Genomic DNA, 13448 nt, shown 5'->3' on the forward strand with positions numbered 1-13448 from the left:
ATTTCAATAGTTCACTTCATAATATTAAGATTGATCCACTGTACTCACATGAACTGATTTAAATATGTTTTTAGTAGCTTTCTGGGCATCTGAAAGTGTTAATTATCTTGCTGTCAATGGAGGCCTCACTGAGCCATTATCAAAAATATCTTAATTTGCGTTCGGATGATGAACGAAGGTCTTAACGGGTGTTAAACGACATGAGGGTGAGTAATTAATGACGTAATTTTCATTTTTGGATGAACTAACCCTTTAAGAAAGCATCTGATAGCGATGTGGATTTATTTGCACAAGCTTTGCAATTCACCGGCATCATGTCGACAAATGAGGTCATTATGATAGTTTGAATATAAAATAGGCCTATGTTTGAGACAGACTATATAGAATCCGTTTTCGTTGCATGACACATTGACATTACAGTAAAGAATGGCTCTTTTTGCATTATCCTGAACATTGTACAATCATTCTTTTCATGTGTCCTCGTTCGTGCGCGCGTAAACGTCACATCCTTTGGATTTTCCCGGTGAAACCGGTCCGAGTCTTTTACATAAAATCAGTCTACAGGCTTTCATAATAAAAATTCGGAGAAGGTCTCTTTTTTTTTTATGTTTCGTTACAAGCTGTGTTTCCATTTGCTCAAATAGCAAAGGAAAAACCCAACAATAGTGTTTTCACAACTTTAAAAAAGAGGAAAAAAATAGAGAGCAATTGTAATTTGATGCAAAGGTAATATAATACTAAGTATACCTAGTGTTATGCATGTACCTACGTTTAAAAAAAATGAAAAAATAAAAAACTGTGCAGAATTTACGATACTGATGACCGTTAAAACGAATCATCACAGTCTGTGAAAATGGTCGATGCATGAAAATTCATACATATAGCCCCTATATGAATTACAATGTAATACATCACTGTATAAACCATTCCGTCTTCCAGTTCACCAGTGTGCTGCTCAAACTAACTTGAAGGAGCAAATGACCATATAAGGAGTGTGTGTCTCAGTCCCTGGGGGTGGTGCTGAAAGAACAGCTCCCACTAAACATGACTTCTTTTAATAGCGGTGCCTTGTGGCCACTTTTCCAGGAGACCCTCAGTTGGATTCTTGCTGCCACGGGGTCCAAGAGAGTTATGACAAGCCATGAATCAGGAAAGTTCCAATGCCCGGACCGGAGCTTTGAAAACTGATGGATATTTTGAAGCGACTATGAGAAGATGAAGAGGCAAAACGTGCGGACACTCGTCTTAATTATCTGCACTTTGTCCTATTTACTCATTGGAGCGGGAGTCTTCGACGCTCTCGAGTCAAAGCAAGAGAAAACCCAGAAGGCTAAGCTTGACTATCGAAAATTTCTACTCATGCATAAATATAATCTCACCAGGCTTGATTTTGATCAGATTGAAAAGGTCGTTTTGTTTCTGAAGCCTCACAAAGCAGGAGTCCAGTGGAAGTTCGCCGGGTCTTTTTATTTTGCCATCACTGTGATAACGACCATAGGTAATTTTTCAGTTCTTAACTGATGAACTTAATTTGTGATTTCTTGTCTAATGATGTTTTATAGTTTCCTAGCCTGTTGCATTGCTTATAAGCTCATCTTTAGGTTTAGAAAATATTTTAATGTTGTTCAAAATCGAATAAGAATAAGAAACGCAGTGTAGCCTACTTCACAAGATAAAATGCATATATGCATTTATTAAATTATGAATCTTATAATTTATGTGAAAATGGCAATTCCCTCCACGAACAATCAGATTTAGTTGCTTATAACATTAATGTTTTGTGTTCCTGTTTTATCTTGCTGACAATTTCGATGGACTTAAAGTCATTGTTTGGTTTTCCATTGCACATATTTTCTCAAATAGTAAGAATAATAGCATAATATTATGTAAAAATGTAATCATATAGCTTGGGACTTTAAAAGATACAGTCACCAAAATGTCATCCTGTAAACTGTAAAGTTCTGGCAACTGCAGCTGACATATTTTTAAACGTAAAATTAGCATTTTACTTTGAGGTTTTCTGATTTTTATTTATTTATTTAGCCTAAATTCGGCAAAATTCAATCTTCCTGAAATATGTTCGCTAAGACTGCTTAAGACATATAGGCTAATTAACTTAGATCGGATGATAAGATTGATAAATGAGCCATATGAAGAAGAACGCTCATATACAGTCATCACTGAAGTGCTTAATCCTGTGTTACAGTTCATGGTGATTTCGGTCATTGCTTCCGGTGGATTAGTTCAAAAATGGTCATGGGTTATTTTTAGAAGAGCACCATACAAAATGCTAATGTATGTTATGTCAGTTTTCTCTGCGTTTTCACTAGCTGATGTTGCATTGCTTGTTCGAACGACAATTACAGCTAAAAACATTTTACAGGTTTATTTATTTCTCTTTTAACCCTCATGTTTTTGTTTGAAAGACTGAAGATTGAAATCTCTTTTACTATTCTTAATGGAAGTGATTATATACTGTACAAATAATCATATCATAATTTTAACATGAAAAATGTAATGAATGAAATAATATTTTTGACTTGAATATAATTAATTTAGATGTTACCATTTGTAGGTTAGGCCTACCATCAGTTTTTATTTGTGATAGGGTTAAAGATTCACGTGATCTGTAGGGTTTGGATTAGGTCAGATGAACATATTTAAATAAATCATTTAACTTTAAGTTAGTTTTGGAGTTATGGCTATTATTTGTTCATGTACATGAAAAAAGTATAGTCATGCTCAGCAGAACATGATGGTTTATTTTATTATTTTTTATGTATTACCCAATTTATAGGTACAGAATTAGCCTTTGTCCTGATAAAAGCAAGAACAGCAATTCTGTAATGTCATAGACACATAACAGTAGATTATACTTCATTAATTTCAACTTCATTGACCTAATTTGCTTGTTGAAAACGTGAATCTTTTTGGTATCCCAATACGGAGAACTATGTGCAGAGCTTCAACAAATCTCCAGGCTAATGCCGTATTAGTCTGCCCTCATTGTGGAGTTTACAGCATCATCATAACAACATTGAGATGGCTAAGTGCAATGAATTTCGGTAATAATATTTACAGAATGTTAAAAAACATCCAGTACAAATAAATGTGGGGGGTGTGCATCTGATGAATAGTCTGATGACTCTGGTCAATAACAAACTGTGAAGATATTGACCGGCCTGTTTACTTCTTTAAGTATATTCAGAATTCTTAAGAGGTTGTTTACCTGACATACACCTCCAAAGAACACTAATGTTATTCTATGCACAGCTGAATTACGTAGGTAAATCTCACAGTCAGTGGAACATATTGACCTATTGACATTTCATGGTAGCTTACTCTGGTACAGTCTTGACTAACCTGTGTTCTACAACTCTGAAAGATCTTCAGATTAACGTTGAAAATTATCAGCTTGATACTATCAAGATTATAATAGGTGGAAGTTGATGAGACTACCATGAACATAAAAAAGGGGTTTAAAGGGTTAGTTCACCCCAAAATTAAAATTCTGTCATTAATTACTCACCCTCATGTCGTTCCACACCCGTAAGACCTTCGTTCATCTTCAGAACTCAAATTAAGATATTTTTGATAAAATCCGATGGCTCAGTGAGGCCTCCATTGACAGCAAGATAATTAACACTTTCAGATGCCCTGAAAGCTACTGAAGATGTATTTAAAACAGTTCATGTGACTACAGTGGTTCAACCTTAATGTTATGAAGTGACGAGAATACTTTTTGTGTGCAAAAAAAACCAAAATAACGACTTTATTCAACAATATCTTGTGATGGGCGATTTCAAAACACTGCTTCATGAAGCTTCGAAGCTTTACGAATCTTTTGTTTCGAATCAGTGGTTCGGAGCGTGAATCAAACTGCCAAAGTCACATGATTTCAGTAAAAGGAGGCTTCGTTATGACATAAGTGTTTTGAAATTACAATGGTTCACCACTGGGGGGCGTGACTTTGGCAGTGTGATTCACGCTCTGAACCACTGATTTGAAAAAAAGTATTCTCGTCACTTCATAACATTAAGGTTGAACCACTGTAGTCACATGAACTGATTTAAATATACGTCTTTAGTAGCTTTCTGGGCATTGAAAGTGTTAATTATCTTGCTGGCAATGGAGGCCTCACTGAGCCATTGGATTTTATCAAAAATATCTTAATTTGTGTTCCGAAGATGAATGAAGGTCTTACAGGTGTGAAACGACATGAGGGTGAGTAATAAATGACAGAATTTTCATTTTTGGGCTGAACTAACCCTTTTAAGCCCATTCACACCAAGAACGATAACTATAACAATAACTATATTAGTGTCCACACCAGCGTTTTGCCGTCTGCTTCTTTAAATGCACAAGCTTTTTAAAGCAGGATGGATTCTGATTGGCAGTCAATGATTTTATCATTCATCAGCTGAAAAAAAAAATCTCTCTGAAAGTGATTCAAACAATATCGCTTCTCGAGTGCTGTTATCGTTATAGTTGTGATGTGGACTCGGCTATTCTTTTATATTTACAATGATTTTAGAACTATATCTTTAGTGTTATCTTTATAGTTATCATTCTTGGTGTGAATGGGCCTTTACTCCTCATCCTGTCTTACCCATACCTGTCTTTTATGATGCTTGAAGCTCGATAAGTGGTGCGTTTCCCAAACGCATTGTTAGCCAACTAAGTTCCGTCATTACAAGCATAATTCACTGATTCAGTGTTTCGAACATTAGCAAACAGCATCGCAAATTTGTGTGGTTAGAAGCCTAGTTTTTGTTAACATGACATGCTTTTTAGCAAAATAAGCAAGCTAACATGCTGTGCAATCTATATCTTTATTGACTTAGTTTATCAAGAGAAAGAATGTGCCATTTTTGAAGAGTGCATGTGTGCGTACCTGCTCTAGTACCTCAAGGTAATCCAGGAGGTGTGACGTAAGAGGGAACTCACGCTTGAATCAAACTTCCAGAAAGAGAACAAAAGAAGCAAATGCCATGTTCGTTATTTACAGCAATAATCTGACATTAATTTAATCTCAAACTGATTAATTATTAAAAGTTATTACTCTATCACATGCGTGATGTCATTAATGACAGTTCTAACCAACATGGTTCGAACAACGGATGTGCGACTAAGTTAAATTTTTTGAAATTGTGCCTAGCATAGTTTCTCCAACAATGCATTCTTCTATTGTGGTTAAAAGGTTAGTTCACCCAAAAATGAAAATTCTGTCATTTATTACTCATCCTCATGTCGTTCCACATCTGTAAGACCTTTGTTCATCTTTGGAACACAAATTAAGATATTTTGATGAAATCCGAGAGGTATATGACTCGTCCATAGACAACAATTTAACCACCACTTTCAAGGTCCAGAAAGGTACTTAAGACATTGTTAAAATAATCCACATGACTGCAGTGGTTCAACCTTAAAGGGTTAGTTCACCCAAAAATGAAAATTCTGTCATTTATTACTCACCCTCATGTCGTTCCACACCCGTAAGACCTTCGTTAATCTTCGGAACACAAATTAAGATATTTTAGTTGAAATCCGATGAGGCCTCCATAGGGAGCAATGACATTTCCTCTCTCAAGATCCATAAAGGTACTAAAAACATATTTAAATCAGTATATATGAGAGTACAGTGGTTCAATATTAATATTATAAAGCGACAAGAATATTTTTGGATTGCCAAAAAACAAAATAACGACTTATTTAGTGATGGCCGATTTCAAAACACTGCTTCAGGAAGCATCGGAGCGTAAATGAATCAGCGCATCGAATCTGCTGTTCGGAGCGCCAAAGTCATGTGATTTCAGCTGTTGGCAGTTTGACACACGATCTGAATCATGATTCGACACACTAATTCATTTATGCTCCGATGCTTCCTGAAACAGTGTTTTGAAATCGGCCATCACTAAATAAGTCGTTATTTTGTTTTTTTTGGCGCACCAAAAATATTCTTGTCGCTTTATAATATTGATATTGAACCACTGTACTCACATGAACTGATTTAAATATGTTTTTAGTACCTTTATGGATCTTGAGAGAGGAAATGTCATTGCTCCCTATGCAGGCCTCACAGAGCCATCGGATTTCAACTAAAATATCTTAATTTGTGTTCCGAAGATTAACGAAGGTTTTACGGGTGTAGAATGGCATGAGGGTAAATAATAAATGACAGAATTTTCAATTTTGGGTGAACTAACCCTTTAATTTTATGAAGCGACAGGAATACTTTTTGTGCGCAAAAACAAAACAAAAACAACAACTTTATTTAATATCTTTTGTGTCATTCTCATACGTTGTAACTCACTGCTTAAACACCCTTTAAGCAGTGAGTTACGTATAGTTATGCTTAAGTTAGAAGTTAGGGGTCATATATTCATTGTGATTGCTTGATCAGGAACCAATAAGTGACCAGACATTACCCATATTATAAGAACATAAAATTTTATTGGCTCAAACCAAAAATCATGTGATGTCTAATGGATGCAGGTCTGAAGGGGTTAAGGTCTACAAACATCTAAACATACAACATCCCATCAAGTCTTCCATGAAAATGTTGGTTCTTTGAACCGCTTATCTTGTTCTGCTCTTCTTCCCAAGGTTACGGCCATGCCGCCCCCAGTACGGATGCTGGGAAAGCATTCTGCATGGGGTATGCGCTTCTAGGCATCCCCCTCACCCTGGTGATGTTCCAAAGCCTGGGCGAACGCATCAACACCTTCGTCCGCTTCCTGTTGCACAAAGCCAAGAAATGCATGGGCCTGCGGAGGCCGGAAGTCTCCATGGCCAACATGGTGATCATCGGCTTCTTCTCTTGCATCAGCACCTTGTGCGTAGGAGCAGCTGCCTTCTCCCACTACGAAGGTTGGACCTTTTTCCATGCCTTCTACTACTGTTTCATCACCCTCACCACCATCGGTTTCGGAGATTACGTCGCCCTACAGAAGGACAACGCTCTCCAAACCAACCCTAATTACGTGGCCTTTAGTTTTGTTTATATCCTGATGGGCCTCACAGTAATCGGTGCTTTCCTCAATCTAGTGGTGCTACGGTTCATGACGATGAACACAGAGGACGAGAGAAGAGACGCGGCGCAGAGGGCGCTACTCTCCAAAGATAAACACAAAGATCCTGTTCTGCGCTGTCCAGACCCTCCGAGCCCAGCCGCCGTGGGGCGAGACAGAAGGCGAGGGCTGAAGAGCGTCTACGCTGAGGTGCTTCACTTCCAGACGGTGTGCTCCTGCCTGTGGTACAAAAGCAGAGAGAAAATGGTGATCCTCCCGCAAGATCTGTCCTTCACTGATGCGCTAATGGAGCAAGGAGACATATCTCCCCACCACTTTTTCAAACCCAGCCCCACGGGCTGCGTGTGTAACCCTCAACGCTGCTCGGCCATTAGCACTGTGTCTGCTGACCTGAGAAACATCTCACCGTTCAGGCTCTTTTCCAAGAGACGCAGCTCTGTCTGAATCACCTCACTTTCTTATACAGTCACTGTAGATCTTTTAATGAGTCACATGAATTATTTTGATAGCATTCACATAAAGATGATTGATCGGACCACCCAAGATTGGGGTGGATTGATGAAAGAGATCCGCTAGGAGTCTTTTTACACAAACACATCTATTCTCTATCAACGCTTTGATGACTGTTAGGAGAATTCAAACGGTCTTATACTTCAGATAGCACATTTACTCCCTGAAACAGTGCAATAAACAATGTTTTAACAGTTACTAAAAACATATTCTGACCAAAAAACTTAAAATCTTGAATATTATTTTACCCTGTTCAGATGAAATGCTTATGGTATAAAAATTGTAAATTTGTTCATTTTCTATAAATTTCAATACTTTTTGGCTTTGCATTGCAGTGTTGTTTATTGTTCAGAATTGAACTGAGAATGCCTTTTTAAATTCCAATTCAGTTCCTGAATTTGAGTTGAATTTGAATTGAGATAGATAGATAGATAGATAGATAGATAGATAGATAGATAGATAGATAGATAGATAGATAGATAGATAGATAGATAGTGTTTGAAATGTCAATTATGTTTGAAGTAAAACATATAAAAAATTCTATTTAGCCTACATATTTCATTATGGTGATTGAAAAAATATGCGATGGGAGGGAAAAAAATATTGCAATACGTTTGCGTTCACTTGCAAAATTCAACTTGAGCTCGCAAAACTGGTGATGGAAATAATGAGACTGGAGGGAAACGTCATTTTAAAGGGTTAGTTCACCCCAAAATGAAAATTATGTCATTAATTACTCACCCTCATGTTGTTTCACACCCATAAGGCCTTCGATAAAATCAGTTGGCTCAGTGAGGCCTCAATTGACAGCAAGATAACTAACACATTCAAATGCACAGAAAGCTACTGAAGACATATTTAAAACAGTTCATGTGACTACAGTGGTTCAACCTTAATGTTACATTGCCAAATAGACAAGAAGTGCTCATAATACAAGTTATAGGCAGTGCTCAGATTATCCTAAACTACAATAGAGAGGGATTAGAGGAAGTGAAAGGATAGGAATAAGAAGTTTTTTTTTGTTGTTTTTGTTTTTTTTAAGATGAGGTTCAGTGCTCATGAAAGAGATGGGTTTTCAGCTGTCTTTTGAATATTGCCAGGGATTCCGCATTCCGGATGAAGGCAGGAAGATCATTCCACCAGCAAGGGACAGTGAATGAGAATGTTCTGGAAAGTGATTTCGTGCCTCTCTGCGATGGTACCACAAGCCTTCGCTCCTTTAATGAGCGCAGGTTTCTGGTAGGAGTGTAGACTCGTAAGAGTGAGTGGAAGTAGGAGGGTGCTGAGCCTGTGGTAGATCTGTAAGCAAGCTGTGAAGCTGTGAAGCGACGAGAATACTTTTTGTGCACCAAAAAAAAACAAAATAATGACTTTTCAACAATATCTAGTGATGGGCGATTTCAAAACACTGCTTCATGAAGCTTCGAAGCTTTACGAATCTTTTGTTTCGAATCAGTGGTTCGAAGCATGTATCAAACTGCATTGAAATTTCAAAACAATTATGACATAACAAAGCCTCATTTACTGGAATCATGTGACTTTAGCAATTTGATACGCGCTCAGAACCACTGATTCGAAACAAAAGATTCGTAAAGCTTCGAAGCTTCATGAAGCAGTGTTGAAATCGTCCATCACTAGATTTTGTTAAATAAAGTCGTTATTTTGTTTTTTGCCGCACAAAAAGCATTCTCGTCGCTTCATAAACATTAAGGTTGAACCACTGTAGTCACATGAACTGTTTTAAATACGTCTTTAGTAGCTTTCGGGGCATTTGAATGTGTTAGTTATCTTGCTGGGAATTGAGGCCTCACTAAGCCATCAGATTTCATCAAAAATATCCTAATTTGTATTCTAAAGATGAACGAAGGTCTTATGGGTGTGGAACGACATGAGGGCGAGTAATTAATTTTCAGTTTTGGGTGAACTAACCCTTTAATGCTTTTGTGAGTGAACACTGAGTTTCTCAGAGGAACGCAATATTTTTGAGAGAGAAAGCAAAGCGTCTCAGGGCAAAGTAAAAGTTCTGATATAATAAAACTTGAAAAAATTTCAGGATAATTCTTTTTCTCCTTTCTAAGATTTTCTTCCATCACCATTTCCCCTTGGTGGCTTCGTAGAATGCATGATCTGTATTGAAATTCAATAAATTCCCATCAGTTCAGCTTCCTGTGGGGTATAGCCAATTCAACTCAAATTCCAACTCCTTAAAAGGCAGCCAGCTCCTCAATTCTGCAGTTTGCATTGATAGTTTTTGCAATATTGAGAAAACTACATCTGACACACTTTATTAAGTATACTGTGATCTGATAAAGGATATTATAGTCAGACTGTACCCACTCCATTACTGTAATGAGTCTCCTGTAATACGCTATTTTAGACCTCAGTGTAACCAGCAAAATGAAACACCTATCAGGTATTTGTTGATCCAGATGGCAAACCAATATGACTCCTGCTCTCTGCCCAGCTCTGTACAGTGTGTTAAGGGAATAATCTGACCTTTTTTAAAACCTCCTTAAACATATTAACCTGATGGAGGTCACGTGGACTGATAAAATAATATTCAGACTGGCTGCAGATGACTTTGTTTTTCAAAACTAGGACAGAGTTGTCTATGTAACAATGATATCAGAGCCAACATCTCAGCATGGAAAGCGTATACGACCATTGAACCTGAGGTATCCAATTACACTTGATGTTTAACACATAAATGTCAACTTTGAAGATAAAGTATAAATATGACCTTGGTCTGAACTAGAGCTCTTGGAAAAACAGCAGTTATCCCATACGGACCCTCCAAGTGCTCTCAGCACTGATCTGGACATCGTGTCCTGTGTATCCCCCATGACTCAGAGAGGCCTTGCTGCTCAGGCTATGTTTGGCCCACAGAGGAGTGTGTGCCATCTTCACATCCTGCCAAGGAGAAAGCGCTTTGTGCCCAAGACTTTGCCTTCAGCTATTAAACCTGCATGACACAGTGACAGAAGGAACGCCATTACAACAAATGCCTGTATTGCCCCCCCATGGTGGCGGCATCTGTTGCTTTTCCTTCTGTATTTTTCTGGTTTGGCATCTACATTCATGTGAAAGGTAAAAAATATCTTTTGGCCAGCAGGTCAATGAGGGGAGGACAGAATGTACATTTATGTTTCTATTTTTGTTCTTACTAAAAGATACAGGGCAAAAATAACTCTTTGCTGATTAGAAAAATAATAAAAAAGAATAGAAAAATGTTTTTTTGTTCATGTGGAATTGATCCTTATTATGCCAAATGTCAGTAAAACTAAAGGATATGCATTTTCACAGTGTTTGTACTGTAAAAGGTCTAATAAGGAATATGTTCCAAGTTCAATACAAGTTAACCTTTTTTGAAAGTGAAAAAGTGAAAGTGACGTGAAGGCCAAGTATGGTAACCCATACTTGGAATTTATCTTCTGCATTAACCCATCCAGTTAGTGCACACACATTAGGAGTAGTGAGTAGTGAACACACACATTGCAAACTGTGAACACACACACCTGGAGCAGTGGGCAGCTATTTTTGCTGTGGCGCCCAGGGAGTGATTGGGGGTTAGGTGCCTTGCTCAAGGGCAAAGTTATTTCTTGCCAGTTATTTCCTTGCAATCTTCTGGTTACCAGTCTGAAGCCCCATCTACACTAGTGCGTTTTAGTTTTAAAATGCATAACTTTTGCTACGGTTACGCCTGGCGTCTATACACTACGCCGGCATTATCAAACCTCGAAAACAGAGAGTTTTGAAAATGCTGCAGACCCTGTTTTAGTTTGAAAACCCCAGGGTTGTGTTTCCATGTAAACAGACCATAACTGAGACTTTTGAAAATGAAGGCATGGCTGCCCACATTACTCTATCGGAATAGGACAAAAGCAGACCAGGGCTGCGTTTCCCAAAAGCATTGCAAGCCTAAACTGATCGTAAAGACAGTTGGTGGCTATTGTTACAATGCTTTTGGGAAACACAGCCCCGAGCTGTCTCTCTCGGCAGCATCTGTTACATGATGTGATGTTGTGAGATTGTTTCTAAGTGGAAACGGCAGTATAAATGAGGATTGTTTTCATTTTAAAATGAAAACACACTAATGTAAACGGGGCCTGACTGTCTAAATAATTAGGCCACGACTGCCCTCTTTGGTAGAATGTTGTCAACATTTTGTGAAAACAAGCAAAGTTAGGTTTGACTGAAATTATTTTTGAACCCACTAAAAACACTTTTTTTCATTTTTTCTGTGTTCATTTTCACATTTACCATAATGTGCATGCATGATGTATGACATTACCAGATGAGTCAGAATGACATAGCATTGCAACACATTTAATGTACAGTAGTCAACATTTGAAGTGGATCAAAACCTTTCATCAAAGTTGTCCTAAAACCTTCTTCTTAGGACAACTTAGTTCTTAGGACAACTCTGATGAACTTTTTTGATCCACTTCAAATGTTTACTACTATAGTATATTTTGGAGTGAAACAATTGTTTAAAAAAAAAAAAAAAATAGGATGGGACTTTTTTATTTTATTTATCCTATAAATTTAGTCATTGGCTGCATCTGAAATCACTCTAAAAAATGGCTCTATATAGTACTAAAAGTGGTTCTTTGGCTCATAATCATAGGGGAACTACTTTAAGTGCTGTATAGCACCAAATCTTGGTGCTTCAGTGGTTCTTCAGCGGTTCTTGACTGGCTCTTTGGGATGACTGAGGTGCTATATAGCATCACTACCGTACAAAGAACCTGCTAAACCCCTTTAAAGGTTCTTTACGAGCCAAAGAACCACTGTTGGTGCTGTTTAGCACCATTTTTGTTGAAGAAATAAAATGTGATATGGCATCTCTTATGGGTTCTACAACACACCATTTAACAAAGGGGCAGTAGAGCACCTTTAAAGATATGGTGCTACATACAAAAGTGGTTCCCCTATATGATTATGAGCCAAGAACCACTTTTAGTGCTATATAGCACTTTTTTTAGAGTGTAAAAAATGTTGGGTTAAAAACAACCCAAGTTGGGTTAAATATGGACAATCCCAACAGTCGGGTTTTTTGACCAAGTGGATGGGTTAAATATTTGACCGACCTTCTGGGTAGTTTTATTTAACTCAACTATTGTTTAAAAATGACTATATTGCTTGCTTAAAATGAACCCAAAATAGAATGGAAGTTAATATTTCTTAATATGTTTAATAAATTAACATTTATTCATAAGTTTAATGAATAATAAGTAAACAGTAAACATTTATTAAATTGCTTATTAATAAATGTTCACCTTTTGATTATTACTGTTGCCTCTAGTAATTATGTGTCTGATTTTTAATTTCCAACATATTTTTTGGTTCATTTTAAGCCAGCCATATAACTTTTAATCAATAGTTGAGTTAAATAAAACTGCCCATCAGGTTGGTCAAATACAGTATTTAACCCAATCGATGAGTTTGTCCATATTTAACCCAACTTGGGTTGTTTTTAACCCAGACTTTTTTAGAGTCTACTCTCTTGAATAGGTACTTATTTTGAATGAGTAATGCTGTCATTATCAGTTATGTCACTGCCATTCAAATCTTCTCCCGTGGCCTCACGGGATAATAAAGTGTCCATCGTAAGTACACTTCAGTATCCCGCCGAAAGTAGTAGGTCATCCAGGTTACATTTTGGCTACTATTTTATGAGTACTGTGAGTTTAGACATACTTCTTTTGTCACATACTGTTTTTCGCCTACTATATGAAAAATCCAGCTTAAAACCAGCCTAAACTGATTTAAGCTGGTTTTAGCTGGTTTAGCTGGTCGCCCAGCCTGGGTTAGCTGGTGTTCAGCTGGTTTAAGCTGGTCTCCCAGTCTCCTAGCTCAGTGGTTCTCAAACCTGTCCTGGAGACCCCCCACCACTGCACATTTTGC

The 13448-nt window shown here is 37.5% G+C and overlaps 1 protein-coding gene across 1 annotated transcript; it reads left to right on the forward strand.

Moving 5' to 3' along the window:
* The first annotated feature begins 1005 nt into the window (after positions 1-1005).
* Positions 1006-8346, forward strand: kcnk3b (potassium channel, subfamily K, member 3b). The gene is made up of 2 exons (XM_048191740.1): positions 1006-1498; positions 6607-8346. The coding sequence occupies exons 1-2, from the start codon at positions 1216-1218 to the stop codon at positions 7473-7475; spliced, it is 1152 nt and encodes a 383-aa protein (XP_048047697.1). The 5' UTR covers positions 1006-1215; the 3' UTR covers positions 7476-8346.
* The last annotated feature ends 5102 nt before the right edge of the window (positions 8347-13448 follow it).

The sequence above is a fragment of the Megalobrama amblycephala genome, linkage group LG5 (assembly GCF_018812025.1).
Source record: "Megalobrama amblycephala isolate DHTTF-2021 linkage group LG5, ASM1881202v1, whole genome shotgun sequence".
Lineage (NCBI taxonomy): Eukaryota > Metazoa > Chordata > Actinopteri > Cypriniformes > Xenocyprididae > Megalobrama > Megalobrama amblycephala.

Coding starts and splice junctions, on each gene's coding strand:
- kcnk3b (XM_048191740.1), top strand. CDS start 1,216: ATGAAGAGGCAAAACGTGCGGACACTCGTCTTAATTATCTGCACTTTG. Junction 1,499..6,606: donor CACTGTGATAACGACCATAG/GTAATTTTTCAG, acceptor CTTCTTCCCAAG/GTTACGGCCATGCCGCCCCC.